Below are 14,433 nucleotides of genomic sequence, written 5' to 3'. Positions count from 1 at the left end.
ATTTATTTTGCTAGTTTAGCTCAATAAGCATATTTTTAGTTAATGCTTGAAATTACTTGACCTTAAACTAAACTAAATCATCATAAAGTTAGTACTGATTAGACAAACACACACACACAAAGTCCATAACAGGGACTGCCATTAAAGAAGAGTTGTTAAACAGCCATATATTAAATAATTTTATTTATATAAAATACCAAAACATTTATTCAGCATCAAGTTGAACATTAAGTAGGACGTAGAATGACACAGGCTGAGCACTGACAACTTTAAATAAAGTAAATGAAGATGGTAGAGAAAAGAAAAAAAGGTTATAAACAAACAAACAGACAGACAGACAGACGGATGTAGAGGTAGTGGTATTGATCGATTGTCTACAGCAGTGGACATCCAGGGGTCCTCCAGGGGCCTCTAAAGGAAAAACTATTTAAAAAAAATTACAATGAGACATAATGAGAGAAAATAGGAGTGATTTGCTCACTGGCAGGTTTCAGTCTGTAAAGGTCCTCCTCTGTGGGGGCCCCTGCGTTAAAGTCCAACATGGGGTCCACGGCTTGAGGTCTATTTAATTGGGTGGGATGATGTAAGCTGGGTCAACAGATGTGTGTGTTACCATCCACTTAAAAAATCAAAAAGCTGGTTCGAAATCATGATGTGCACCTGGAGACCACCAGAAGGCCGAAAACGAGCACAAAATGTTAGATATAAATTATTATTTTTTTTAGATAACAAACAAAAGAAAGAAAAAGAAAAAAAGAAAACCGGGCTTAACAAGATAGAATAAAATTTAGGATGAATCTGTTTTATTGCCCGAACATAAAATTTAACCAGCTTTTGTCCGCACATTTCCTCATTCTCACTCCGTTAACCCACAACGACCATCGCAGGCCCCTCAAGGTCCAGTTCATAGATTAAAAGTCTCAAACATCCAAGTCAGAGTCACTGTCCGTAACTGAGAGGAGTGTTTCTCCATCGGCGCGCTCTGCGCTCCCGTCTGGACTGCAGTCCCCTCCGCTTAGTGACCGCACACCGTCTGGACACATCCGGTGGTGCTGCAACCTGGAGACGAAAAGGAAAAGACGTTAAAAGGTTGAAAAAAAAAAAGGTGGCTGGCATTAACACCAAAAACTTAAAACGTTGCATTTAATGTAAAACCATACAAGTACAACTAAACGTTTCTTTTTTTGTTATTGTAAAAAGACAAATCATAGAATTTAACCTTAAAATGTAACTAGTGTTAAAGCATAAATACCAATTACACGTCATATAAATTGCTGCCTAATGCATGTAAGCAATTTGCACCAATTCATTCATGGTCTGTCTTCACCAAAGGAGTGACTGACCCGGACACTGACCCTGAAGCAAATCATAGTGAGAGAAAGGTGAAGAAAGATCGACCAGGTCACACTCACAGAAGAAAAACAAAAACCCACAAGCTGAATGACCGTGCGCTTTTACGCATGAATGGCCCTTTTACGCGCAAGCTTGGCCGAATCTGGAGAAGGAACTGCATCAAGACGACGTAACAAATGAAAAGACAGATAAAAAAATGGGCATATAGAGCTAAATAACCTGAGTCTCGAGATCTAAATATATTTTCAAAAGGAAAAGTGGCTTTTTATCGGATGCGCTCAAATGCTGCCCATTCAACTCCGTTTCCCACTGTGACACTCAATAGACTATTAATTCCAGTCAAAGCAACTGACCTGTTCTTTGCTGCTGCCGCCCTGTCCCTCTGTCTCCGGTTTTTGAACCAGTTTCCAACCTGAGTCGGCGTCAGTCCGGTGGCGTGTGCCAGCTCCCGCTTCTTCCCCGGGTTGGGGTACGGGTCCTGCAGGTACCACTCTCTCAGCAGCCCCCGAGTGCGCTCTTTGAAGCAGTGCGTCTTCTGCTCTCCGTCCCAGATGGTCCTCGGTAACGGGAACTTCTTCCTCACGCGGTACTTGTCCACGGGTCCGAGCGGCCGCCCTCGCAGCTTCTCCGCCTCCCGGTAGTGGGCTTCGAGCCACATCGCCTGCAGTTTGCCGTGCGAGGCGCGCGTAAAGCGATGCGTCTCCAGGATGTGGTAAAGCTCGCGGAAACTTCCCGTGTGGTACGCCACCACGGCGCGCGCCCTCTGCACGGATTCGTGCTCAGAGATGGAGTCGCGACCGTCGGTGGTCATCGGGAGCGACCAGAGAAAGCGGGCCAGCCGCTCGATGTCTCCGGTCTCCTCCAGGGTCTCGCAGACGCTTGCGATCTGCGCCGCAGAGAAACACAGTCCCGGGAGGGCAAGGGGAGGGCAAGCGGCGGGGGGATCCTCCGGGGACCGAGAGCGAGGCAGGACAGGGGTCCCATCCGCAAAGTGGGGCAAGAGGAGACGTGAGGCTGAAAAAAAGTCGAGTGGCGACCTGAAAACCATCTGGAATTCAGCGTGAAACCAAAAGGAGACGAAATGCGTTCCGGGGGCTATCTGAGAGAAATCTGCAGGAGTCTGACTCTTTAGCTCACCTGGGAGTCAGGGAGGGCCCCTGGATCCGACTCCTCATTGGACACCCTGCTGATGCCGGGTTGTCATGGCAGCACTGTCAATCAGAGGATTTATCTCCACCCTTTTGTGCCAAAGCTGGACACATGAAGTCTTTTCTGAACTGCCTTTCTGATGTCAGTGACAGTTTTGTCCCCACAGCCTATCGGCTACATTACAATGAGTGAAACTTACAAAGACGTTTCCGGCAATAAAATCAGCGCAAAATGACACAAATCAGGATTTTAAACACAAAAGTTCTTCCTCATTTAAATAAGAGTTGTGGCATCCAGAAAAAAATACAGACAGACACTGTGAACATGTCTTTCTATTACATTGTTGGAATGTAAATTCCTCTGGGTTTGTTAGATTTTTGATTGAACACTGAGACAGTTTCACACCTCCTGGTCAAGTAGACCTACACTGCTGTCATCTCCAGTTTATTCTAGTGAGGAAAAAGTCATGATAACAGAAAAAAAAAGATGAATAACCAAAAAAATTGTCTCTGTACCATAAATGCAAGATGTAATTATAATGAAGGAGGAATAAAAAAAAATAAAAAATCACAAACTAAATCAAAACTAAGTCCTGCCGGTAAGCTACTTGCAGTAATGCTTACCGTACTGGTGTGATTGGAAATCTCGTCGAGAGCTGAAAGCGTATGTTTCTCTAAGTGGTCTCCCGCCACTCTAATCACTTTCCTTGTTTTCTAATATCCATAAGTTCAGAGATAAGCTGCGCTCCGTCTCCATTCTGTTACCTTGGATTAGCATCAGGCCTATACAGCCCGCTGACATTAGTGTAATGGAGCGGCATATTCAATCAGCATTAACACATTTTGGAGCTGCCCCCGGACCATATGCTTTGGAGTGTGGCACCCATGAGGGGACAAAAAAGAAGCCACACGATGTAAATCGAATGAAGCCCCGGTTTAAGGTTAGGGTTAGAATAAACAGTGATTACGGTTCGGTTAAGTGGATGGAAAAAATGTGAAGTGAAGGAAATAAAATAAATAAATATCCAAAAACAATCTTTTATACCATTGTTGCTCACTACCTCATCACACACACAGACCCTAACAAACGCCCCAGTGCAGATGTGTTGGGCGTGAAAAAGGGGGTCACCCAGATTAAAAGGGTTAATGCCAATTACCCCAACAGACAGATGTCCCTTCACAGTGGCGTAAGGAGCAGTGTGCCAGTTTTTCCACCCAGGGTGATGCATATGGTTCAATCATATGTCAATCAACTAAACTCAGCTTCACAATAATAAAAAAATCACAGGTTACAAAGAGCTTTGCAAAAAACAAGGAAACAAGAAATGACTTGGATGTCCATGGGTGTAAAGAGGATGGACAGGGCAATTGGACATTTGTGATGCTGAAGATAGAGCTGCCAGGCAGGAGGCGGTCTAGAGGAAGACCAAAGAGGAGGTTTGTGGATGTAGTGAAGTAGGACGTGAAGGTAGTCGGTGCTAGAGAAGACGACACGGAGGATAGGGCGAGATGGAAGCGGATGATTCGCCGTGGCGGCCCCTGAAGGGAAAAGCCGAAAAGGAAATGAAGAAGACGTATTTGAACTGAGCTTCTTACGGTTAAAGGAAGGGTTTTTATGCTGATTTTGTCGAGATGTTTATCAGTCAGCTCAACCGCAAACGTCTATTTGTCTTAAACGATATGCGAAGTGCATGAAGACTTCAGACTACGTGCAAAAGTATTTTAAAAACTAGTTCAAAGCGTACTGCCGGTTGGCACTCTGTGTTTACTGAAAATAGGTGTGGATGTTGGCTGCACATCTTTGGGCTGTTATGAAGGAAGTGAACAAATCCTACAACTTTGCTTCTTCCACTTCTTGCTTGACACTATAGATAATACGACCACGACTTTGAGAGAACTTTCTGCAACACCTAACAGTGAGAAGAGCAGCTCACTGTTTTTGTTTATATACGTAATCCTAGAGACCAAGTACATAGAGAAAGAGGAATCCCATTTAGTTAAATTATGATCTTCTCCTTCAAAGACTAAAGTTTGGTTTATACTCCAGCCATGGCGAGCGTCCTGTGCCCCCGGCAAAAGTGTCGATCAGCAGTCTGAATAGTTTAGGAGGCAGAAGGAGGGGTTTTATGTGCTTGTTCGTGCACCGAGAGACGCGAGGACGTTTAGTTACGTTTCTCTGGAGGTGCGTGCCAGGCTACGGTGTAGGATATGCAGCTGTGGCTCAGCCTTACTGACTCTACGCTGCGTTTCATGTTTGTTGCCCATTTTTCTGCAGAACTTTGTAAAGATAGCAGACAAATGTAATCAGTTCTCCCACTATTGGGTCCTGTGTAATTAATCCCACGATGCCTTACAAAACTATTTGGCTTACATGCCACGGAAAAAATGAATAAAGACAAACTTCAGTGTCTGGCTTTTGTGGGTCTTGTAACATAGTACGAGGAATAATTCAAACAAACTTGAATAAAGGTCACATTAAAGGTTTTTGCAGACAAGAAAGCTGCTTCAGCGTCAGCTCTCTTTCTGTTTCTCCTCCTCACACATGCTCACGCCGCTCGCTCTGCTCCACTCGAGATGGCTGCGCCTATACACGGACGCGGCGTCCCCCCCCCCCGTGTTGTAACAGCGGAACAATGGGCAAAAACACACACACAAGCGGTCTCTGAGCGACAGTCACGGCCAGAGCTCCTCCAAGTTGAAAAGACATTCCTCTAATGGAAGCAGGAAGGACATGCCAAACACACTTGAGGAGAGATCCTCGAGGTGTTTGTGTGTGTTGTGGCGACGAAGAGGGGGCGAGCGTGTCATAATGGTGACAATTAAGTTAATTCAGCTACATCTCCATTCAGCGACGGGACAATTATCAGGGACGAAGACGGGGAGGAGGAGGGGGAGGAGGAAAAAGCAGAGCTGGCTGAGAGCGGGTGGATGGCACTTCCAGGGTGGCTGCAGGAACACAGCGAGGAGACGAAATGAATTGCCTCTGCGTCTCCTTATCCCCCCGTAAACAAAAGCCTTGCTCCTAATTAACCTCTCCACTGACCTCCACAACTTAACACTGACCTCTTAAGCCCTGAAACTTTAACCCCCTCACCCGTCTCTTGGAAGAGGCTGCGCAGCCCCCTAACTCCCCCCCAAAGCCTCCTCCTCGTTAAGCCACTAATCACTTCCTGAGTCTTTGTTGTGCTTTTGTGCTCTTACAGGGCTCCAGGAGAGTCTGGTGCACAATGGTGCCCAAAAAAAAAAATAAAAAGATGGAGGGGGGGTAAAATGTAGCAGACTGAGAAGGATATGGAGAGAGTGGGACAACAGAGCTTTTTATACGTACTAATCAGAGTGTCTATTTATAGCCTGTCGGATAATTGATTAGTAGAATTTCAGCATTTTGGCGAATGCGCTGATGTGTTCTTGTTAGGTTTAGATGAGACTCTCATATCTGTTTACTACTAAACATGCGGCTAGCAGCAGGTTAGCTTAGACCAGCACGAAGACTGGAAGCAGGGACGGCCTGGAAGTAACGATATCAGTGCACGGGCACCTCTAAAACCCTTATCTTGTTTGATTTTTATGGGCAGGTATTTAAATTCAGTCCAATTTTAATTTAGGCAGTGTCAAAATCAAAAATTGGAGCAAGCACTAAGGTGAAGGAGGAAAAGGGGGGGGGGGGGGGCACCTGCTAGAAGTCAGCTGGTTAGAGAGACAGAACAAAGAGGGAGATGGGACAGAAGAAAAGGAAGGGGAGGTAAAGGAGAAAAACAGCAGAGGGGAGGCAAATAAATTCATACATGCATCTATCATTCCAGTTAGGTAGGTAGATAATTGTAAGCAGTGAAAACTAGGCAAGTTGGGGGTCTGGGGGGAGGGGGGGGGTTCAAGATAACAGATAACATGCAGGTACAGGACAGAGAGAGACACAGGTGTACACTGAGCTAACCATTTCTAGGTTCATATTTAAGCTATCTTAAATACAAAGCTAGGAGCTGGTTAGCTGTTCCTCTGTTAGCCGTAAGTGGTATCCATCTCCCGTGATACTGACCCTTATAAAAAACATGATGCACCTATGGACAGAAGGGGCATCGTGTTACCCTTTCAAAAAAGTTGGCGTTTTATGCACTAAAAAGGACATTGTGGTGAGCTGCGTCTGCTAAGCTAACAAGTTCCTGGCTTCATATTTAAGGCAGAGATGTGAGAGCTGTATCGGCCCACTCTTCTAACTACTCTCTAAAAAAGTCCTCACAGACCACTGTCAATAACAAAGTGTTTGGTTCCTCGTTATCCCTGCAAAGGAAGTGAAGCTCGCTTCCCACGCAGACCCGCCCCCCCGTGCATGTGTGTGGTCACTATTTGGCCGCATCTTGACCTCTGTCACAGAAAGCTGAGGAGGACAGGTACTCAAGTAACTGTACCTGAGCGACTAATCCCAAGCCAAGGTATTGGTCTGTAACCCAATACCACCTTAATCCTGCTGTTTTATTGGTGAGGCTTGAGTCCAGCTGTGTGTGAGAGGTTTTCGCAACGCAGCTCACCAGGTTTGCGACACACAAAACATACACAGATGCTCACAGATACGCATCCGTATCCAGATGGGCGACACAGACGTTAAAGCACCTTACTGACGAACGGACAAACAAAAATAATCTGATAATTTGACTAATAATTCCTCTTGATTCACTGCTTTCTAGGTTGCCTTAAAACTATAGATTAGGACAGCCGGGCCAGATGTAAAGTCAGTAATTACATGGTTATCCTGTGTTTTGTTAGTGTCACCACTCTGGGTGATTTTAATTAATAGCCCGAACGAGATAAACACAGCGGCCGCCCGACAAACAAACACTGGCGGGCCAAAAATACAAACAGCTGGAGCTCCGCTGCAAACGGCTGGCCCTCGGGTTTTTCAAGGCCGAGACGCACGGCCGCGCAGATGTGACGCACGCACACATGCAGCTAATACATTAACACCCTCCAGTTACACATTTTCATGCAAGCGCAGTGGGTGACGGAAATGAAAAAAGGTGTGTCACCGAAAAGGAAATGAAGAGAATGAGTCAGATTAAAACTTCTTACATTCCTGCACCTGGAGATATTGTTGCAGAAAGTTCTGTCGGTTGGAGCGGAGTTAACAGGAGTGGAGATTTTGTTTGTTTGTTTGTTTGATATCTTTCAGGTAACTGCACCTGGAGCACCTCCAATAAACCTGGAAGGGAAAGAGAAGAAATAAATAAACTTTTAACAGAACTGGGGACATTTTCACTCATCAGTAAACATGAATTAATATATTATTTTTTCAAAAATTATCCACAAAATTAATAATTGCTATTACTAACTGCAATCGCAGTAACTATTTAACTTTATATGCTCAGGTGATGTGTATTCTCAAATACAGATTTCTGCGCTGTTATCTCCTTTTAAGAAATTACAAATAAAACTGTGTGAAATGTTTAACAGACCTCTAGACTGATGCTACATTAGCCGCTAATAGTATAGTATAGCATAGCTGTATCTCCAGCTAAACTATCTGGTGAGTGAAATGAATAGCATAGCATGGCATAGCATAGCATAGCATAGCATAGCTGTATCTCCAGCTAAACTGTCTGGTGGGTGAAATGCATAGCATAGCATGGCATAGCATAGCTGTATCAACAGCTAAACTGTCTGGTGGGTGAAATGCATAGCATAGCATGGCATAGCATAGCTGTATCAACAGCTAAACTGTCTGGTGGGTGAAATGCATAGCATAGCATGGCATAGCATAGCTGTATCAACAGCTAAACTGTCTGGTGAGTGAAATGCATAGCATAGCATGGCATAGCATAGCATGGCATAGCATAGCTGTATCTCCAGCTAAACTGTCTGGTGGGTGAAATGCATAGCATAGCATGGCATAGCATAGCTGTATCTCCAGCTAAACTATCTGGTGAGTGAAATGAATAGCATAGCATGGCATAGCATAGCATGGCATAGCATAGCTGTATCTCCAGCTAAACTGTCTGGTGGGTGAAATGCATAGCATAGCATGGCATAGCATAGCTGTATCAACAGCTAAACTGTCTGGTGGGTGAAATGCATAGCATAGCATGGCATAGCATAGCTGTATCTCCAGCTAAACTGTCTGGTGGGTGAAATGCATAGCATAGCATAGCATAGCATAGCTGTATCTCCAGCTAAACTATCTGGTGGGTGAAATGCATAGCATAGCATAGCATAGCTGTATCAACAGCTAAACTGTCTTGTGGGTGAAATGCATAACAATGCATACCATAGCATCGCATAGCATAGCATAGCTGTATCTCCAACTAAACTGTCTGGTGGGTGAAATGCATAGCACAGCATGGCATAGCATAGCATAGCTGTATCTCCAGCTAAACTGTCTGGTGGGTGAAATGGATAGCATAGCATAGCATAGCTGTATCTTCAGCCAAACTGTCTGGTGGGTGGAATGCATAGCATAGCATAGCATAGCATAGCATAGCTGTATCTCCAGCTAAGCTGTCTGGTGGGTGGAATGCATAGCATAGCACAGCATAGCATAGCATAGCATAGCTGTATCTTCAGCCAAACTGTCTGGTGGGTGGAATGCATTGTGGGTAATGTAGGAGCCACGTTTACAAAAGGAAGAAGAATATGTAGTGTAAAATACGTGTTTTTTTTTCCCCTAATTATTTTTGGCCTTTTAGAATAGAATCGTTTTTTATTGTCATTGCAGAACAGAGGTTGTACAGTGCAATGAGATTTTGTCTTCAGCTCTGCAAGACGCTCAGTATGAACAGTATTTAAAGAAAAATATAATCTGAATGCAAGTCAGAATGGAACTGTATGGACAATAGTTTATAGGCGTGCAATGCCACATCGGCGTGTACTCTTTTAATTATCAGCCAGTTTCTGATAAATATAATCATGTGATCCCTCATAAAGGCTGCTGTAAAACCTTTACACTGAAATTTCACAAGCCAATAGAAGCAAATATAGCACATTAAAAAATACTTTGTTTAATAATGTAAGTTTGAGATTTTATTTTCATGAATAACAGAATTGTCTATGCTGCTTTAGAATGGGACAAAAAAAAGGTGTATGTCTCTATATTACTTTCATTAAAAAAATGAGAAACAACTGTAATGTTAGTTGGATCCCAAGGAATGCACGTTGGAAGAGTTCAAATTAAACAAAGTCTGATGAGAAGCGGGACAAGGATCCAGGAATAAAATATCCAACGGAGGATGAAAATGAAGCTGAGGTCAGAACGAGTGAAAAGAGGAGGAAGGCGAGGAGGGGAGGGTTTGATCAGATCGAGGGAGGGAGGGAAAGGGAGGGAGCTAGGGGAGAGGCCGGCCCCCGTCCTGTCTGGTGTGGATGGGGGTAATCTGGTCTAATCTGCTGGATGTTAACCTATCTGAGCAGCAAGAGCCAGATCATCTCTCTAACAATGGCCACATGCTCATCTGCTAAATTACTCCACTCAAAGTCATATGCTGAGACACACAAATACGCAGAGAGGGACGCACACACATTATTCAGGCTCAGGCACCCACACAGATTGTAGGGAGCAGTCTGTATATATATGTGTATTTAAATATATATATATATAAATTGCACTTCTTTGAGCTCTCATTTGGCGAGTTAACGTTCACAGTTGTTAAATTTGAAACATGACGCCTTTGCAGACTCACCCCGCCACCACTGCTCTCGCCCAGGGTTACAGCCACAAGCGGAAAATCCTTCACTGTGAAAAGACAAGAGTGGGTGGAAGAAGAAGAACTCGAGTGAAAGGTGTGTGTGTGTGGGGAGGGGTAAGAAAGAAGGAGACCAACAGAGAGGAGATAGAGAAACACCGAGAACATCTCTCTCCCTGCGAACAAAGCAATTCAGCTCGGGGTTTTTCAACTGGCACAGGTTGTTCAGCGCGTCGAGGTCGACCAGGTCGGCTGATCTTGAAATGAAGAGCGTGCGGCAAACAGTGGCACTGAATATCTCCGCTAGAGAGGAGGAAATATACACAATGCTTACACAGCTGCAAAGACATATTATATAGACAGAGTAAAAACAAGCTAGGTTACAGCGATGTGTGACCCTGTAAACTGAGTTTCTAAAAGCAGGTGAAGCTTTGTAACAGGTAGAGGTCAAAGGTTGTGCACTGAGACGCCGAAGCTGCTATCAATTCAGAAGCGAGGAGAAAGAGGGAAAATAAGGAAGAGACAAAAATGAAGAAGAAGGTCTGCATCTGGATGCTATCGTGCTACTTTGCTCCAAGCTTTGGTTTGGTGTGTTGACTAACTATTACATTTGCAAATAAGCAGTAAACACAAAAAGCAGTTTAAGATAATGAGAATGCAAATACGTTTTGCAGGTATACCAGAGAGGTGGACGATTTAAATGTTTACTGAATTCATAACGATCTAATAACCGTCCAAACATTTGCCTAAAAAGCACAAATGTTAACCACTGGGTAGCGCTAGAGGTAAAGTCAGCATATCACATCAGCAGGATTCATCCTCTGGGGACCACTGTTTTTTTTGCTTGTAATGTGTGACAGGTGGAGAGGGGTGAAGTTGCTTTATTCACACAAGCACTTGAGTAGAACTTTGATTTAATTGCGTATTTTCAACTTGTAATTTCAATCACATATGTGCAACAATGGAGGTTCCTTAAGAGATTAATGTAGATGGTGCTGTAGCATCAGTTACATGAGAAATGGAGGGTGTTTCTTCATTGAAAGAACAAAGAACAACACTGAAGGCTTTGTTCAATGGAAAAGATATTTAAAACAAAGCTTGATTTTCACTCCTCATGCAAGTACTCTGAGAAAACGTCAAGCAAGTAGCCTTTGATATTGCATGGTACAGCATGACCTGGATGACTAAAAACCTTTACAGACAGATAGAACATATGTTCTACCCCCAACTCTAGATCCCCCCTACAGAAATCTTTTACAGTGGCAGCAATGCCAGACTGAAGATAACAACTCTCTACTGGCTTCGGCAAGTTATAGACAGTGATAGACAGATGGTTTATTCAATCGCCTTTTTGGGGTTTACAAGGATTTTTATTCCACGAGATCACAGGGGTAAATATCTGCTACGTATTCAACATGATGCCATCTATCGGTGCCTTATGTATTTAAGTAATTTAAAGGGGAATTATTGTTTTTTACAACCTGGACCTTATTTCTGCCATAAAATACGATCGTTTACTCATATAACCTTGGTGTCATTTGTAGTCGTTCGGACGATATTTAGATCCGTGTATAGTGGAAGTGAATGGGGCACCGAAACGCAGCCTCTAAATAACGCTTTATCTGCCACGAAACTAGTTCATTTCAACAATATTTTGTTATGATACGCTAGTGCTATTCCCCGTTGAGTTACCTGTTATCATCATCCGGGATCTGTAGATTGACCTATTAACTTCTGACCTGGATGAGTCACTCGCACCCGCAACGGTCGGCTTGTTTACCTGCAATTTGCTACTGCTAGTTTTTTGCAACATGGCTGAATATTTTTCCGATTCTGAGGTTGTTGACGACTACCTTGTTTATGATGGACGTCCTTCCCGTTTTGAGCCAGAGTATACGGATGAGGAGCTCGTTGAAAGGAGGATGCGGAGGTAGAGAGAGGAACAGCTGGCCAAAGAACAACAAACCGCTGCACGTCCGCGAATAGACAACAGGTAACTCCGGACTCAACGGGCAATAGCACTAGCGTATCGTAACAAAATATTGGTGAAATGAACGAGTTATGCGTTATTTAGAGTTTCGGTGCCCCATTCACTCCCACTATATGGATATACGCTGATCTAAATATGTTCCGAAGACTCCAAATGACACCAAAGTTATATGGGTGAGTAAACAATCATATTTTATGCCAGAAATAAGGTCCAGGTTGTAAAAGACAGTAATTTCCCTTTAATACTTTTACTTTTAAGTACATTTTTCTGACTGCAATTGCAAAGCCTTTACACATTATTAATACTGTCACTTAAAGAGAAAGGACTAAATTAATTGTAGATATTTCACTGGTTAAGTTAGAACCGTGCCCTCCTTGTGGGCCTACATACAAAATGTAAAAATCCACAAAAGTAATGAGCATCATCCTCTGGGATCCATGAATGTCTGGGCCAAATTTCATGGCAGCACCTCAAATTAGTGTTAACGCGATGGACCGGCAAAAGAAGCTAGCCAAAACGAAAAAAACAAAAAAGTTGTGATTGTTTTTGACCAAAGAGACGGTTGATCCGTGTCTCTTGGACTCCGTTCTGTTTTGTCACGTACTTCTGTGAAAACAAATTAAAGTGAAAGAGATTAAAGACGAACCACAGCGCATGAAAAACACGATTTTAACAGGTCAGTGTCTGCCTTTTGTTTTTTTTATTATAATATCAGGCTTAAAGTGGATTCAGCGGGTGAGTCAGTGAGAGGGCGCGCGCCGTACCCCACCATCATCAAATTAATTTTACCCGGTTTTGCCTCCCCCGAGCACACACATCATACACACCACCTCCACCACCACAATAATAATATATTTAGATCGCTCATTCACAGTCCAACACACACACGCTCCCGCAATCCCATAATCCCACTCCAGATTGAGAACACCTTTAAGATACGATGTGATTATGATTAGGGATTATGAACAAATTATGACAGAGTGACAGATTATACAGGGGTATTTTGTGTGTGTGTGTGTGGGTAGGGGAGGTGTGGTCGTGTCAAAGCAGGAATTTTTGACAAAGGCAACAGATGCATTTTGTTGGCTACTACTAAAATCTAACACACTGTTCCTCAACACCAGGTCCATGTGACAACAAACTTCATAAATATCTATTTTAGAGATTAACTTAATATTTAAGCACACTGTATATAATTAATATAATTAAATATATATTTAACTATATGAGAATTGGATGGATTAGTATGAAGCTTTAAAGATATTCACATTAGCTTCAGCTGTATTTTGTGTTTAGTGACTATTGCCAAATGTTACCAGGCCAATAAATTATACTAATATGATTGACTAACATTATAGCAGCTAAATATTAGCATTAGCATATACAAAAAAACAAAAACAAAACAAAAAATAAAAAATGAAGCTGAAACAAGACAAGAAACAGGACAGCCTACTGTCTTTATTTGGTGGACTTTATTAGGCTATACACCGATCAGGCATAACATTATGACCACCTTCCTAATATTGTGTAGGTCTCCCTTGTGCCTCCAAAACAGTTGTGACTCATCAGAGAATGGACATGGGCCTTCTGAGGATGTCCTGTGGTGTCTGGTAACACAATGTTGTTAGTGGGGAGCCTTTGGGTGCTATGGGTTGAGGGGAGGGACCTCTGTGGATCATTCGACAGATACTTGATCAGTTTGGGATCTAGTGGATTTGGAGGCCAGGTCAACACCTTGTGCTGATTTTCATGTTTTTGTGTGCGTGTCTGTGTCAGGCTGCATCCTGCTGCCATCAAGGAGTGTCATTGCTATCGGGTGGGGGTGCCAGGTCTGGTCTAAGTGGGTGCTACATGTCTAAGTAACATCCACATGAATGAATGCCAGGTCCAAAAGTTCCCCAGCAGAACAGTGACTTGTCACAAGATGGTTATTAACTTTTCCTGTCAGTGGTCATAATGTTATGCCTGATCGGTGTATATTGTACACTCCATGGACAGTAGACCACCTTTATATGAAATTATGTGACACAGAAACATTTGACAATGGTTCAATTTGACCCGGAGGACAGTAAGAAGGTTTGATCCTTTTGAACCACTGAACTAATGTGATATGTGGACTTACATATTATTTATCATAACATGTTAGCAGACATACTGTACTTCTGCTACTGATACTGGTTTTTACGAGTACCTTCATCTCTAACTACCTACCTAAAGAAGCAGTCTGTGCTCAGAGGTCAGAGGTCAAGGTTGGCTACAAAGCAGGACGGTTAGG

General features: G+C 43.2%; 1 protein-coding gene across 1 annotated transcript; it reads right to left on the bottom strand.

Annotated features, from left to right (window-relative positions):
* Window positions 1-237: 237 nt before the first annotated feature.
* On the bottom strand, window positions 238-3,710 carry six3b (SIX homeobox 3b). Its single transcript, XM_084566862.1, has 3 exons — window positions 2,491-3,710; window positions 1,707-2,390; window positions 238-1,059 (listed from the first exon to the last, which is right to left on the bottom strand). The coding sequence occupies exons 1-3, from the start codon at window positions 2,526-2,528 to the stop codon at window positions 921-923; spliced, it is 861 nt and encodes a 286-aa protein (XP_084422988.1). The 5' UTR covers window positions 2,529-3,710; the 3' UTR covers window positions 238-920.
* Window positions 3,711-14,433: the final 10,723 nt, after the last annotated feature.

This window comes from Chelon labrosus, assembly GCF_963514085.1.
Source record: "Chelon labrosus genome assembly, chromosome: 19".
Classification (NCBI taxonomy): Eukaryota; Metazoa; Chordata; class Actinopteri; order Mugiliformes; family Mugilidae; genus Chelon; species Chelon labrosus.
This window is presented reverse-complemented; position numbering and strand designations above follow the sequence as displayed.